Source organism: Hippoglossus hippoglossus, chromosome 6 (assembly GCF_009819705.1).
Source record: "Hippoglossus hippoglossus isolate fHipHip1 chromosome 6, fHipHip1.pri, whole genome shotgun sequence".
In the NCBI taxonomy this organism is placed as follows: Eukaryota; Metazoa; Chordata; class Actinopteri; order Pleuronectiformes; family Pleuronectidae; genus Hippoglossus; species Hippoglossus hippoglossus.
The window spans coordinates 3148605-3165790 of record NC_047156.1 but is presented as its reverse complement, the minus strand read 5'-3'; the positions used below and the strand labels follow the sequence as shown (position 1 = coordinate 3165790).

The 17186-nt window shown below is 45.9% G+C and overlaps 1 protein-coding gene across 4 annotated transcripts in view; it reads right to left on the bottom strand.

Moving 5' to 3' along the window:
* The window catches only part of jph3 (junctophilin 3), a 45265-nt gene that overhangs the window by 18700 nt on the left and 9379 nt on the right, over positions 1 to 17186 (bottom strand). For 3 of the 4 annotated variants that reach the window (XR_004614231.1, XR_004614232.1, XM_034589344.1), the window contains exons 2-5: positions 12649 to 13135; positions 11134 to 11499; positions 3061 to 3185; positions 1150 to 2144 (exon numbers count right to left, since the gene is read on the bottom strand). Coding sequence is in view for 1 of the 4 variants with exons in the window: in XM_034589344.1 (XP_034445235.1) it covers positions 1150 to 2144; positions 3061 to 3185; positions 11134 to 11499; positions 12649 to 13135 (1973 nt within the window). In the remaining 3 variants the exon portion in view is untranslated. Of the gene's footprint in view, positions 1 to 1149; positions 2145 to 3060; positions 3186 to 7840; positions 8345 to 11133; positions 11500 to 12572; positions 13136 to 17186 lie in introns of those variants that run through there. The other variant, XR_004614233.1, reaches the window with a different exon arrangement.

The following is a 17186-nucleotide window of genomic DNA, read 5'->3' as shown; positions in this document are numbered from 1 at the left end:
GTGTGTGTGTGTGTGTGTGTGTGTGTGTGTGTGTGTGTGTGTGTGTTTAGAATGTGCTCAGTGTATACACACGTCTGTAGCGTATATATTCAATATGTGGTTTTCACTTGCTGCCGACTTTCCTGTTGGTTTCATTAGCTAATGCTGCGGCCGTATTATCATCCAGGATTACTGTGGTTGTGTCCGTCCACCGGCCCGAACCAAGACGTAGCCAAAACACTATATTATAACGGTGTAATCCTGCCCCTGCTCGCTCATAGCACAAAAAGATCTTTCTTTATTTCACAAGGTTAAACGCGGTGCCTCTCCCAACCAGGATTATCTTAATATGTGGGATAACATTGTGTTATGTCACTGGGGATGGGATGTATCCTCATGACAGTGGGCAACTAATCCTTTTAGTCAAATCAATGTGTGGCAGTGACATGACAGATATGACAAATGCACCATACAGCTGCTGTCCAGTGACACATGTCGGCCCAACAGCCATGCAGAGGCTCCAACTGATCACATTCAAAGATGCTAGAATCAATGTTTTTATGTCAATTATTAAATTGGTTGCGAAAGATAATCGCTATCGCAATAGCTTCATAGTTGTTTAACAAATTTTTGCGTTCACTGCGTTTACTATTTAGTCTCTTTTCCAGCAAATAACATCTGGTTCTTGATCCGGTTCTGTTCCAGGTTCTTGGATCCTCGGTGCTTCTGAGTGAACCAGCCTGTGTTTCCACTCGTTTTGCGTGAATTGCAATCAAGGATGCATTATTAATAAAGGCCATTGCATTCATTACCTGCACGTGTTGTAGTACTGATGTTGTATTTGACCGCTGCATTTTCTTTCTCTCTAACAGTTTGTAACAAATTAGCTGTTTGACTAAGGCCCCACCCAAAACAGAGAGATCAAAGGCAAAGGATTATGGGATGCGTAGTTCCTTCAGTCTTTAAATAGTAATGTAAGCAGTCTTGTAATTTTGGCTTTTTTTATGTTTCCAATTTTCTTTTGCTCTGCATCAAATGTTTCGTGGTCTCGATTCATCTCGGAGCCGGTCGGCCTGGCAACAGGCTTAAAACTCTCTCATAAGGATTTTCTGCAACGTGAATGTATAAAATAACTTAATGACAGAGTTGTTAGTGCCGTGTGAGTCTTACCGAGTTGCCTTTGCTCTGCGTGAGGCTTTGGTCCTGCTGCTCCTGTGAGATGGGTGAGGACTTCAGAGGGGGGGAGAGGGTGAGGTCCCGGCGCAGAGGCCGTGAATCCATCTTCTCCCCCGGTCTGTCCAGCTTGTGCGCTGAGTCTTTCCCGCCCTCCTTCCCCTCTCGTCCTTCCCTCCCCTCCCTCCCGTCACGGTTCTTGTGTCTCTGTCGCTGCACGGGGTGCGAGCGCCCCTCTCCGTGAGCGGGCCCCTGCCTCTCCTCCCCGTGCCCATGGGGCTTGTGGGTAGTGGAGTCCCTGGGCTGTAAAGGCTTCATCTCCATCTCGTAGTTACTAATTTTCTCCTCGTCCTGCTCCAGCAGCCGGCCCCCCCTGCTGTGCACGCCCCTGTGCCCCGACGTCCAGGAGGCCGACGAGGACGACTCCGTCCACCTGTCCCCTCTGGCCTGTCTGTGATTGGATGAGCCGTGCTCCCGTGACTTGTGATTGGAGGAGCTGTGTTTGTGTCCGTTGGTCCGACTCGCTCCACGTCCACTGACCACGCCTCCTCCTTTTGACAGCATCCCTCTCCTCTTGTCCTCACTCCAGCTGTTGGCCCGCGGGTACTCCCCCTTCCCTACTCCCCCTCCGCTGCCTTCACCTCCTGCACTACCTCCCTCCATCAACACCTGGATCTCTGTCTTCCCTCCAGCCCCACCCTTCTCACTCCTCTCTGCTGCCTCCTTCGCCTTGTCTCCATGGTCCACAGCGCTCTGCCGGTGGAAGCGGGCGCTCTTGGTGCGCTGGGTCGGCCGGGCCGGGGGAGGCGGAGTGTGAGGAGGTGAGGAGGAAGGGGGACTGAGGTCAGGGGTGGCTGCGTCATTGGAGGGGTCGTCAGAGGCTGCACTCTTCACGTAAAGATCTGGGCTATCGGCTGTGCCGGCGCTACTCGACAACCCCTCGCCCTCCACCTCACTGGACACTTGACGTTTGGGACGCTGCACCTCCATACCTGCGAGAGACATCACAAAGACAACAGGGAGGAGGTGAAGACATGAAGCACTGATTACTTGTTTGAAAGACATGATAGCACAACAGCTATCAGTGCGAACACAAACACAACGCAGACACAAAGGGAAAGTCAGTAAAAAGCAATCGATAAAATGTAGCAGACTCAGACAATAAGCTTCATAAAGACGTCACAGGAGACGAGGGATTGCAGCATTAAAGGGGCGAGTATTCCATAAAGTGGGGGCCACAGCTCGAAAAGGCACCGTCCTCGGGTTTTATTGCCGGTTTGAGGAATAGCAGACATTTCTGTTCTAAGAGCCGGTTGACCGCATAAGGGAGGAAAAGGTCAGAGCGTGTTGGACCCTGTAAGGCTTTAAAAGTCAGGACCAGTGTTTTTTAAAAGGATGCAGAATTGAATTGTGTAAAGAGGATAGAACTGCTGTGATGTGTGATCTCTGTGAATTCCTTGTTAGAACACGAGTAGCTGCATTTTGATTTTGATCTCATCAGTTTTAAACAACTCAATACAACAGGAAACACAACAGAATGTCATCGGCAAAGAAAATGATAAGAGAGATGCTGCTATATAACACCCAATGATCTGTCCAAGAGGCAGCATTCTGTATGTAGAGTGTGTGTGTGTCTGTGCGTGTGTGTGTGTGTGTGTGTGTGTGTGTGTGTGTGTGTGTGTGTGTGTGTGTGTTTCACGGTGCATGTTCTTGTGGGTTGGATACCTGCAGTGCTGTACGAATGTGACTGACAAAGACAGAGACACAAAGCTGGAGGGTGGTTGGCACTGACCTTTATCAACAACCCACACACACACACACACACGTTTATTTGCTCATACATGTGTAGGCACACGTGTTGTGTATATCTCTGCCTATGTGAGTGTGTGTGTGTGTGTGTGCGCTCACCGTTTCCTGGGTGCTGGAAGGAAGGGGAGAACTGCTTGGCAGTGACCCTGGCCATGCGACTCTCGTCCTGGGCTTTCTGAGCCGCTCCCACCGCTGCCTCTGCTTTTCCCTGCGCGTGGGCCGTCCTGACACAGAGGACACAACAGAACTAGATCAATAAATAGAGCAAATGTTCATTTCACAACATTTCAAAATGAGAAAAAAGCCGGATAACGTTATCGTGCACATGTTCAACTCCCTTCATAGTCCAGGCCAGGGGACTTGCAGCAGGAGTTTAGATGATTTCTACAGTTTAAGCGATCATGTGACTTCGGCTTGGACAGCAAAGGTTTAAACAACAGCTGTTTGTTTTTTTAAATTAGTCTTTTGTTGTAGAAACTTCTGGCATCTTCTTGGTGGGACGAGTTTTGCGGTAACAGACAGTAAATCATGGTGACTAATTGTTTTAAGAACAAAGTACAGTGGAGATGAACAGAACAGAACAGAAAACCATTGTCCAAAGATGCTGTGGATGAAAAAAAACCAGAGGAAATGACCTTTGGAACAATAAAACTACAACAGTGCAGCTCGGTGTTTCAGTTCCCCACTGGCAGAGCTGGGATTTGAGGGTGAACCCAGGTTTAATACACACAGGACACAACCAGCTCACCTCCATTAACTTTGTACTGGGTTCGTGTGTTTGGGTGACGATACTTTGAAAGTTCAGCTCACTGTGTGAAAACTAAACATTATTCAAAGAAGCTTCTGTTGACCTGGTTGGGGCCCGTTAGAAAACAAGATGTGACCATCGGCGTCCAATGCACTTAACATCTTGACTAGTGGACGTGAGGTAATGAAGCCAGTATGAGAGAATACAGCAGGAAATCATCTGTTGGATTCAACGAGAGGGACTTGTCCATTGTCCCAACATTTTCTGGAGCTAATGTCTTAACACGACTAAGTTTCTCTGTCTGTCTGTCTGCCTGTCTGTCTGCCTGTCTCTCTGTCTGTCTCTCTGTCTGTCTCTCTGTCTGTCTGTCGGGTTTCTCACATGTCCTTTGTCTAACTGCTCCTTCACAGCCTCCGTCTCAAATCTCTCTCTCTTTCTTTTATTTCCGCCCGTGTTCCTCTCGGCCTCTCTCTGATTGCTCCCTCCTTCTTCATCACAATCCCCGTTTCATCTGCCTCACCCCTCTCTCTTTCTTTCTGCCTGTATCGAATACATCTTTTCCCTCAATGACAACCACCGTCTCTGTGTCTCTGTCTTTCCGAGGGCTCTCGACTCGTACACAATGGCCTCTCCAAACCCTGCATCCCTCTCCTTCTCCTTCTCCTCCTCCTCCTCCTCCTCCCTCCATCCTGATCTGCTCTCACTGGACAGTAACAGTCTTGATGCAGTGTTGCATGTCGATGGCTATTGATTTCTCTTTCCCTCTCTGCCTCTGTGTTTCTCTTTACCCCTCTCTGCACTCTCTGCCAGCGCCGCTGTGCCAGGCCCACAGTATTCTCAACACCAGCGTGTGTGAGTGCACGCCTGGTGTTGGTGGGGGAGTCGAGGTGTGAGGAGGGGGAGGGAGGCAAGCTCTCTTTTTCACATGACACCATCACATGTAGATGTTTATTTATTTTTTTACACAGAAATAACATATTTACAAAGGTTAAACGTCACAAAACACTTTAAATCTCTCTCTCTCCCTCTCGTCCACCAGCGTCTCTCCATCCACAACTTGCTCCCCCGCTCCCGTCGGCCCGGGAACAACCTGTTTCTGGATTAATCAAACTGCCAGGAGAGAAAGGAGCTGCCTGTTCAGAGGACGCTTGATTGCACAACACAACATCCTGTCCAAAAGAAAAAGGAGAAAGAGTTCACGGACGGAGGGCAAGAAGAGACGGGGATGGTGGGAGGGGGGGGGGGGGAGCATGTGGCAAAGGAGAGGTGCCGAGGGTGAGCGTGTAATGGAGAGAGGCAGCAGGAGAGAGTGAAAGGGAAGAAAGAAGATGGAGTTAAAAGGTGTTACGTATTCACCATCAATGAATCATTACCAGATTAATTGTGAGACAGCGTAATTACAGCGCTGCCCAAAAGGCTGACAGCCTCCATTAAAGCCAAGGGGGTGGGGGTTGGAGGGGGGGTGGGGGGGGTGGGGGGGGGTTGGGGGACAAGCAGCAACGTCTTCTTCATGACAGGGAGGCCGAGGATTGATGGGACATTTTTTACCAGTAGAATAAAACAGAGCTGCATGTTGTTCCTGTGATCGCGTCATATTCAGTCGAAAGAAGAAGAACCTGCACCGTGGTTTTCTGATTTATTTGGTTATGATACGTGATCGTATCTACGTCTACGTCAGAAGCAACGACAACAAACCATGTGTAAAAGCTAATGAGGCACAAACTGTTTAATTAACACTGCTGGTAGAAGTGAGACCTTGATCGTGATGGTGGACACGTTGGTGGAAAGGACAAAACAGACAGCGAAGTTGACGAGAACAAAAACAAACAGAGGATGAAAGACGACCGCACAGAGGTGAGGTGAGAGACGGGGGGGGGGGGGGTTACTCCAGGACTCGAGCTAAAGTCTAAGCTCCTCCGTCACATCTCTCGGAACCAGCTGTTGATGATGAGGATGATTCATACCTGAAAACCAACAGAGCTTTCAGGTTTGCATCAATGCTAATAGTGTGTGTGTGTGTGTGTGTGTGTGTGTGTGTGTGTGTGTGTGTGTGTGTGTGTGTGTGTGTGTGTGTGTGTGTTTAGGCTTGCTGATGAAACAGGGTCAGGGGTTTGCAGTGAATGGCTCCGTCCACAAACCACAGAGTGAGTCACCGCTACTAAGTAATCACAGGTAGCCACATCAGTGACATCAGCATATGTGACAACTGTGATCAGGTCTCTCACTCACTCACACTCACACACACACACACACACACACACACACACACACACACACACACACACACACACACACACACACACACACACACACACAGGTTTGCAGCTGGAACTATGAGGTCAGACTGCGTGGATGGTAACAACTTCAGGGACGAGACCACAAGCATGTGGCAAGTATCGCTCCACACAGATATAAGAAGCAGCAATGGAGCAAAACATCGAGATCTCTTATAATAATAATAATATAAAAATACATTTTATTTATACAGCACCTTTCAGACATAAACTGCAGCTAAAAGTCCTTTAAATGACTCGTAGCCAAGATGTTACAGGAAGTGGAGATGTGTCATCCATCTTTACAGTCGACGGACCGCCTCATCACTAAGGATCTGGATGAACAGTCAGCGACAGTTTTAGAAACGCACAGAGACGAGGAAGTTAATGAAAGAGCTGCATCATCCTTGAACCAGTTTGCCACGGGGCTTTCATTTAGATCCAACAGAAAATATATCTGCAGCCATAATTATCCTGCGAGTGAGTTTCACCTCTCAGGGCTTCTCCTGGTGTTCCACAAGGAAATACCCTGCTGCTCTGTTCTGGGACTCGCTCAGAGGAGGAGAGAGACGGAGAGAGGGAGGCTGTCCTGTCCTGGGATCTGCTGCCGTCTAAATCTGGGTTAGACATTTTGTGTGAGTGTGTGAGTGTGGAGGAGAATCAGAGTTGAGCTGGTTTCCAGGCCCGGCTGTAACTGGTAACTGGTCTTGGCAAATATTCACCACATCACCACTGAGTTTCACATCATATTAATAAAGTCTGACGGTAATCTGACGTGTTTCAGACGTGTGGTGGAGCTCAAAGCTGCCTCTGTTACAAAGAGCTGATAACAATAAGCTTAGGTTTCAAAATCTAGTGTCAATTCTTAACTTGGACTAATTCTAAATGAAGATTACTGCTGGTTTTTGTGAGATAATGACAATTATTATACATCATCTAATGTAAAATAGTGTGATACACATCGTCTACATACAGTAACCTGAAGTTTTTGGGAGAAGATAGGAGAATATTTATGTTTTACTTCTCTTTGATTGAAAGTATTTTAACTTTCTGATTTAATTCCTACTTTACTTCCCCCTTAAAGACTTATAGTCTCGCTTTTCTCTCGACTGCTTCAACTGAACTCGTGAAATAAGTGCATTCAAGTACTTTCAGTGTTGAGATCTCCTTTAAGCATAAAGTGGCACCCTACTTTAAACAAGGACACTCTGTCCCTCCCCAAAAATAATACAAGCCTCCCCCCCTCGTGCAGGAGCGCCTGTCCTCTAAATATCCAACCATGATGCTCCTTTTTTAGTTTTACACTTTTTACCCCTGTCAGACTGTCTTTAATTATTTATTTATAATGTCTTGACCCTGTCAGATCCACCCGTGGGTTCGAGGTTTTCAATGAGACATTGTTCACATCAACAGGACCTATATGTGGGGAAGTGCCTCAACCAAAGTGTTTTACCCCGTTAGCTGTAGCCACCTAGCTCCTAATATGTCTAAGATGGGGTTTGGTCAAGATTAGGAACATGTGAAAAGCTGTAAAGTTCAATAAAGCTGCTTCCAGACATGTACCGAGCTGATTCTCTGCACTTTCTCCAGAGGAGGTGCACGTGTGAACGCAAATGCCAGAGTGAGAGCCTCCGGATTATCAGAGGACTTTCTCCCCGCCTGGCCCCCTAGAGTCTGCAGAACGTCGGGAGAAGCCCCGCTGGATTCACAGCAACAGAAAAAATAAGACACCCTCCCGGTGAAAAAGCGGTGTCACACACGTAGAAGTCACCGACGAGGATGTCAAGAGAGTTTGTGGCGATATGAGCTGACGCCGGCGTCTGTGTGTTTCTGTTTATGCAGGAGCTTTGCAACAAGGTTGGCAAACCAGTCAACTGCCTTCGGCTCTGAACTGTTGTCCACAGCGGCGGCGCTTGTGAAGGGGCCTCCCGTGTCCCTTTTGCCCGGGGCCCCCAAAGTCCTTTGAAATGCTCCTGTGTGTTACCTGCTCATTGTTGCTCTATTAGGCTTTAACACTGGCTGCAAAACGTACAAATCACAACTAATGCAACCTCTAAAATGTAGGACTCTACAAGTTGAGCGAGAGCACATCACCACAACAAATGAAAACCCTGTGACTGCTCCTTACGGCCCTGTCGCTCTCGTCTGCCGGTCTCGATCACTTTCTTCCTCCTGGTGCGTGACTTATCAGGCGTGTGGACGAGTTAGGCGAGCAGCTGCAGCCCTGTGTGGTCACCGCCCTCAGCAGAACACTAATGGGACTAATAGGATTGGATCTTCACGGATTCAGCTCATGTGTCCTCTTGCATGCACCCTCTACAAACACAGGCATGTTCAGCAGCTGCATTGACATCGTACACATGTAAGCCTATAAGCATATAAGGACGAGTGTGTCTGTGTGTGTCTGTTTGTGTGTTTGCCTCCGCGGTCTTTCAGGCCACCTGCCAGTATTGTTGGCATAATGCGGAAATCTCTCTCTCTCTCTCTCTGTATGTATGTCTCGCTCTTTCTCACTTTCTTATTCTCTCTTACTCCCAATTTACACCGTCTTCATCCGTCTTCTCTCTTCTTTTCCTCATTCTCGCACCATTTCTGTCTCTTGCCCCTGGACACATGCAAACCTCCCTTCCACACGTGCACGGTATGCACATACAGTATCCTGTATATAAGTTACAGCTATTGACCATGATGCCCGAGTGCCACAACATTGATCGGTTCCAAGGTTAACCGTTAATCAGATAGTGAACATAACCTCTTTTCTGACTCAGTGACACTAACCCACGATCTGGGGCCTCTTTCACTCCGCACACATTTGTCACAGTTGTTGCTCACATCTCTCTTTTCCATCATCGTAACACAACGTTACGCAACACTAGCAAACTTCTTCCTGGATATCACTGACGTTATAGTATCTGCTTCCTGACGTGCAGGGTTTTATTTATTGTTGCACAAAGTTCAGATCAGCTTTAAAAGAAAATAACTAAATGCAGTTTTATAATCTCCACCAACGAGGCTATGAAGTCACTGTCTGTTTCTCAGCAGGATTCAAAACTACTGGAGCCGACACATTTTGGAGCAGATCCACGAGAAGAGCCTCTTCCACTTTACTTTAAAATGGCGAGATATACATCACTGCAAATTAAGAAAACACATGCAGATACAGAAACGTGTTGCAAATAGCAAAAAACGACACCGGAATGTTTCCAGGGAACCAAAAAAAGTGATGAACCTGCTGTAGTTCAATTCTTTGAGGAGCAGACTTCAATAACTTCACACTTCAAGCATCCTTCTAGTGTTAAGTTTGGATTTTCTAGCTGCAGAGTTAATGTTGATATGACAAAGTAATTAGTAAAACTGAAACCTAATCCAAAACTAGCGCCTAACACAACATGTCTGACCAGATTTTTAAAAAATTCCATTGGTTCCATGTCCAGATCAAATATATTCATGCAGTATAGACTTGTAAACTTGAAAGTTGATCAAACCCGTAGATGGAGTACTGCATGTCCACCGACATTTGGGATAACTGTCTTTGAAATAGATGGTTACGATGTGGAAGCGATAAGTTCTTCAATATCTGGAACCCCTTTCTGGACTGTACGTTGAGATGATGGGGTCCAGGTCCTTCAGAGGGTCTACGTGGTCCAGCAGGTCTGAGAACTCGAGGTTCATTCACTGTTACATCTCAACAAACTGGTTTTCTAGGGTTTCAGACTTTTAAGGGTGATTGTGTGGCATCAAGTAAATACTGCTTAAATGAAATACAGCCACGATAACTGAGACAAACATTTATTATGACTTTCCGTATTTCTTTTCAGAATTGGCTGCATGAGGCAAATCAAACATATAAATAATATAGTTTAACTGTGGAACAGGATTGAAACAACCTGCCTTGCTCAGTTTATTTCTCTGGATTTATCTCTGTGTTGTTATCCAGAGTGTTCACCGAGTGTCGGTCTATAAATGAATAGTATTTATAACCATCTTCCTTTAATCAACAAGGACTGGGACCAAACTGGGTCATAGGCCCAGATCTGGTGGGTCCCCACATGACAAGAGTATCGACGTGTGTCCACGACAACAGGTCCCAGGACAGCTAATTAATTTCAGCTGTGGGTCCTGAGCTGAAAACACAGAAACGTTGCTTTAATCCAATCATTTCCTTCTACTGTAAAAGAAAAAGAAAGAGAAAAGGTCAGGGCACGTCCACTAACATCCTGACCCCAGCTGTGCTCCTGGTTTTAGTCGGGTGAGCAGAGTGATAATGAGAACAGACTCATTTCCATTCAGCTGAGCAGCTTCATCTGAGCGGCCTCAGAGCGTCGGGCTCCGCTCGCTGCTTCGCTCGCAGCGCTCCTCCCTCGCCCGTCTTTCACCTTCACCTTAATCCTGCTCTTAATCGGTCATTGATCTCAATTAAAACGTGGAATGAAGCCACGGGCGTTTTTAGGCCGAGACAACGTCAACAATGACGATGACGACCGTCTGTTAACCACGTAGTTGTAGAAGTAGCATTAGTGAAAGTCAAACCCTTGTACTTGTACTTGTGGATTTATTTAATCGCTATAAGTGAAAACCATTGACTGTATATAAAGCTCCTAAAAGTTGACGTCAAACTATCTGGATCGCCCCCTGGTGGCCGGCTGCAGTGTAGGTTCTGACCCCTGTCATGTTAGTGGATGGGACATTGAGAAACTAAAAAAAGTAAAGTTTCTCATAGAAGGTTTCTGTCATTTTAAGTCGTTCTTATCACACGATGTTTGTTTCTGGCAAGTTTGGTTTTCATTGATTATTCGATGCTTTAAAAACTGGGGTGAAACATAATGATTGACAGCTGAGACTGACACGTGATTGGTCAAGAACGTGTATCGACTCCATCCCCCGATCCCTCCTGTACAGAGCCAAATACGCAAAATGGTGGCTTTTGTAAAACTAAAGAAATATAGAATCATTTTGACAGCGATTCAAACATTCTTGAAATCCTGAAAGGTGCAAAGATACAAATGAAATCACAGCACGGGGCGTAAACACAAATGCAGGAAGTGAAACAACCAGAACTGTTCTAACTGTTGGAAAAACTTTCTGTGTTTTGAGATTTACGATTATGGAGAAACAACAAAACACAGACTCATCCACAAACCACCAAACTACCTTGACAGGGCGATTTCAGACTTCTGCCGGGAGATGTCGGCGGCCTTCTGCGCTCCCTCCACGGCGCGGTCCACCTTCTCCCGGATCTTACTGGCCCGCAGGGGGATCAGGTTCTTCCTCTTCCCGCTGACCAGAATGTTCTGCTTGTACTTCCCTTCCTCCTTCGTCCCGTCGGGAAACGTGGTGCAGCCGTAGCCGTGGCGCTTGTTGCTGAGCCACTCCCCCTCGTACTGCAGCCCGTCGGAGCGCCGGCTCACTCCGAATCCCGTCCGCTTGTCATTCTTCCACTCGCCGCTGTAGGTCTCTGTCGCTGTCGCATCCACGTCGTCGTCGGCGACCGCCAACTCTGCGTCTGCATCTCCGAGACTGGGAAGGAGAATGAACACATCAGTTTGATTGTGTATTAAGGCAACAATCAATATCTGTTTTTGAATATAAACAGGTTTTAAAAGGGCTAAAATAGATGTTATAATAAATATAGAAAAACACATCAGTCAATGATTGATACATCACATGCGAACAATTAAATGGCTGCATACACGGAGCTGTTTCCAGCAGCAGAATGGAAAAAACCCCTAGAAACCTCTGCCCTTATCAACCTTGCCAGTCACTAATCAGACCTGATGAGCCACTTTGCCAACAAACGGGTTTAGAGCCGCTGACGCTTGCTGTCCAGTAATTGGTCCCTTTAAAAATAAAACACCTCAATCCAAACACTTCCTCTGGTCCACCGCTGATTGAGCACATTCGATTCGAATCAGCTGTGGTTCGCAGGAGGTCCCACCGGGGATCGGATCTGCTGTGTCCAACGTGATCAGTCAGATAATGTTAACCGCAGCTTGTTTGGATCTATGACGTCCACATGAAGGACACTTGTTTTTCATAGTACATCTTCCCTTCTTGTCCTCACACTACACTTTCTACCTTCTAGGGTTTTTCTCTTCTCCACTAGTCAACTATCAAAACCACGAGTTGACGCTGTGCATCGTTGTGGACTATAGTCGTTCATCTGTCACGGTCATAGGCGTAGTTGTCTATGAGACTTTAAGGCTGAAGATATTCCTGATTTTAAATACGCATATGCGTCATGGCTGCGTTAACGTCTTCTGGGTCCAATTAACGTGACGTGTCCCCAAGATGCAGTTCCCACAGGAACGGTAGGGGGCAGTGTAGGGGCAGTACAACACCTCAAGTGTCATGTCACTGTTTTTTATAAACAAAATGCTAATTCTGTAGATTAAGATGTAAATACTTTACCAGGAGCAGATTAAACCATCATTTTTACTTGGCTACTTCTCAAACACATTAAGAGTTGGACAAAAAATTATTCCTGTGATTAATTGACTTGTCGAATAACTTTATATATTATATAGATATTTGACAGCTACTAAAATGCAGTAGCTGTAGATGCCCTGCTCTCTATTCTCTTTCATTTCCATGTCTAACCCTTCTTTACGGAGTCTACCACCATGTTAGCAGCTGGTTCTTTAGCCTCTCTTCTCCAGGGTTCATCACCTGATGGTGGAGTTGATGTCGGATGCAGCAGAGGACACGGTGCTCATCCCAGCCTCGCTCCTGAACGAGCTCTGCTTCGACCTCTGCGAGGCCAGCGAGCTCCTGGACTCGGACTTCCTCAGCTTGAGGCCGGACAGGATGGACCTCCTGAAGAGCCCGCCTTTCCTCTTCCCCTTCAGCAGCTCGGCCTCGCTGTGCGCCATCAACACGAAGCCTCCCCGGGACACCGCGGGGCTGCTGCCGCTGCTGCCCGTGCTGCACATGGAGACGCTGGTGGTCAGCGTGCCGGGGACGGGAGGAGGCCCAGGAACCACCGCCCCGGTCCGGTCCAGCAGAGCCGTGCCGTTGCTGTGTTCCGAACCGGAGCGGAGAGAGTTTATAGAGGTTCGCAGAGGGGAGCGGATGACGGCCGCCATCCCATATGGGACACTCTGACGAACTCCGTAGCCATGTCGCATCCCGCCAACCCACTGACCCTGAAAAGTTCCTGGAGAGAGAGAAACAGATTTAATACAGAGTCTCATTCATCCAGGTCCTGATATCTTCAGGAGGTGGACGTGCAGGTCACAGTGAGAGAGCAGCAAGTGAGAATAGAAACGTAGAGATGATCAGTGTTAGGAAACACAACGGCAGCAAATATCTGCACAAAGCTGCCTGAAGTCATTATAGTTTATTAAATCATTGATTGGAAACACTAACTCATGCCCATCTAGATTTATTTAGATTTACACCAGGGGGGCTCCAACCCTTTTTAATTTCTAAGAGCTACTTTGACTAAATGAAAGTGGCCAAGAGTGACTATGTTTTTATATTTGAAGCTTTTATGTGTTAACATTTCTCTACCTTTTCAATGTGTCAGTCTCACACTGTAAAATTCACATATTGCCAAAAACAAAACAAAGTAATGATGATAGACCCTCGTCTCTCACTGAGCGAATCACTTTGCCTCTTTGTGATTGTGTTAATTTGAATTTGTGCCATTTACGTATAATATCAGCTCTCTATTAGATGAGCCCTGGGGTTAAGGTCATCCCACATCTCTCTCTCTCTCTCTCTCTCTCTCTCTCTCTCTCTCTCTCTCTCTCTCTCTCTCTCTCTCTCTCTCTCTCTCTCTCTCTCTCTCTCTCACAGTGGAGCTGCTCCTGATCTGTGAATCGTCACAAACGTCTCAGGTTCCATCAGCGATTCAAATAGGTTTTGTGTTGTTCCCGTTTATGTCTGAATCAGGGAGTCGACCGATCTTCTTATCTCGTTATACTCAGGAAAATACTGACAAGAATAAATAAGATGTTTTTAACTAAAAGAAACATCAAGAAATATCCCAGAACTTGAATAATTTAGTACTCGACTCTTCTCTCTGTGATGTCATATTAAAATGTTTTGATAAAGTAATTAATTAAATAATAATAATTGAAATAATTACTAATAGATAATTTTCTACTCAAGTAGACGAGTTACATTTACTTTTACTTCAGGTAAATGTTTGCGTACTTCCTCCACCACTGCTGCATTGTGGGAGAGTAGTGTGAATCCAAAACAAGAATTTAATACAGAATAATATGAGTTAAAAAGTCGACCAATCATGGGAATCTTCTTCTCGAAAGCAGCAGCTCTCTCTGTGATGTCATATTTAAAATCTTATTTTTAATAAAGATAATTAGAGACACATTAGGATGAGAAGTTGTACATGGGTTTGTCTTCCTCTTGTCGGCTCGTCCCATTCATTCATACGCGCTCGCTGCTACATAACTGTCCTTACATCTGAAAAGTAGGGCATCTGAGTGTGTGTGTGTGTGTGTGTGTGTGTGTGTGTGTGTGTGTGTGTGTGTGTGTGTGTGTGTGTGTGTGTGTGTGTGTGTGTGTGTGTGTGTGGTTCCATCATTCTCTCTCTCTCTCTCTCTCTCTCTCTCTCTCTCTCTCTCTCTCTCTCTCTCTCTCTCTCTCTCTCTCTCTCACACACACACACACAAACCCACACACTCCAACGGAAGTGTGTGTTCCAGCTGGAGTGCAAGTGATCCATCCCTCCTGCCCCGTACCTCTGATGTAACAGCACTCTGATTCATTCTCTAACCAAACTACGCGACCATATAAGGACTGCAACCACGTTCTCCGTCACAATCGCAAACGCACACACAAACGTTTCCCTTGTGGGATCAATGTGTTAGCGAAGTGGGAAGTGCTGAATGGAGCCAATCTTATAAGCCAATCGTATCCTTGCTTGCGTTCTGAGACACACACACGCAAACACAGTCACAGGGGCACATACGCAGGAGTGCTTTTTAAAAAGCTTCTCTGAGAAGTGCTGCTGTTTCTAAACTTGCCCTTGTCATTATTCCTCACACACACACGTACACACACACACGTACACACACACACAGACACACACACACACAGACAAACAAAAACAGAATCCGTGTCACAGACAGCTGGCCGGCACATCTGGCCAGGTCTTTGTAATCTTGTCAGTACACAGCTGTACGACCATATGATAGACAGATCAAAGAACACACACACACACACACACACACACACACACACACACACACACACACACACACACACACACACACACACACACACACACACACACACACACACAGACACACACCAACATCCGTGCAACTGCGTTGTGAGATTTATTCATTAAACCGACAGAACGCTCGAGCAGGACACTTAGTCAGAGGACAGCAGAAGAAGAGAGACGATCACAAGCTTCACCTGTTTGCTACAAGTCAGAGAACTTATTCTACACATAGTCTCACTTCCTCTACATACTGATTCTAGAAGGATGTATGTTGTGTACTCACACTAGAAAAAAGGGCAAAACAAGTAGTATGTGTACTAAATTATTGTTTTGGATGTTCACTACTCTCCCATAATGCAGCAGTGGTGGAGAAAGTACTAGTCTAACATTTTACATACAGTAAGTAAAAGCACAAATAAGTGCTCAAGTAAAGGTCACTTTTCCACTTTAGTAAAAGTAAGCAAGTACTTGCTTTTAAATATACTTTATAAGTATAAAAAGTAAAAGTACTTGCCAAGTCTTCCCTAATGTAATCTATTGTTGAAGTAGGCGGGGTCTAATGTGACCTGCCCGCTCTGATTGGATCAGTGAACCAGTTCCCTCTAATTATTAATCACTTAAAAACAAAAGTACAGATACATGTACTTTGTTACATTCCACTACTGCAATGCAGAGCTCTACAGAAATTAAAAAGTACAAACAAACTAAATAAACTATGAAATGTAGTGAAACAGCTCCAGAAAGTAAAAAGAGCAGTCTGGTATCATCCAAAGGTAGTATGTACTATAAAGATCAGTATGCACAATATAATATATACAATTAGTGCAGAATATGCAGTTTGATATTTGCAAATGTCTGTACTTTTTTAAATATAAAAAATATTGATAAATATTATATACAAGGTTGTTTTATAACTACCAAAAGAAAGGAAAACACACTGTGACTTCAGATTTGAACGATTTTACACTTATTATCCCCTAATTTGTAAAGTATTGAATAACCCTCCACTTGGAGCCGCCTCAGCATAAACACAGTGTTTCTTATTTTCTGTCGTCTCTATTTAAATACTGTAAATACTCCTGTAATTACCTCCCAGTACAACACAGCACAGACCAACAGCGGCACAAAGTGCAGCCTCCAGAAAGACCATGAAGTCAAATCAACGCTTGTCTCCACAAACACTTTCGACTAAAGCGGAACACTGCAGCCTTGAGTGACGCAGGGTTTATCTCAGGGTTGTTGCTCCAGACTGTTTTAGGTTTCAGCATTGAGGAAGCTCAGAGTGCGAGTGAATGAACGTGTGTGTGGCTTTCTGCTTTTTCATGGTTTCTTGGAGGCAAATAACAGCTTCAATTAGTAATGCCCGGGTAAATAAAATATTCAGTGTGGCTCCACGTTGCTTCTGCCTGTCGCTCTCCATGGTGCTGAAAGAGAAGCCGGCCGGGATTTTCTATCAAAATCAAACACGTTTACTGTTTTAAAGTCAAATCCCGTCATGATGTGGAAACTATAAAAACAGAGGTTCAGACTTTATACAGTCAGAAGGAAACATGTGCGTACAGTAGAGCGGTTATCCTCCTCTCATTGTGTTCAACTGTCACACTTGTACAGAGAGAAAAAACAGATTTCTGGATATATAAAGGCCTCGACCCCCCAGGCCTTATAGTTGTGAGGAGAATCCACTTCACCACTCGCACGCCAACTTGATTCCACTGATTCCGCCTGGAGGCCGACAGGAAGTGCTCTCACATCATATGGGCTCGTAACCCCGGCCGCGGCCACTGCGGGCACGAGGCAGCCGCACGGAGAGAGTTTTACGCGGAGGGATCAAAGCTGTGGAAACATCACAGGGACAACAGCAATTTGATCGACCCACGGGCTGAATTCATAATTGTGTCTTTAAGAAACGCGTGCGTCTGTTCCCTGTTTCTAGGTTAAAAGCCATCTGTCTCTCTGGGTCTGTGTTTCACTCGGAAGACGCTGCAGCGGGAGACGCTTGTCGAAATAAATC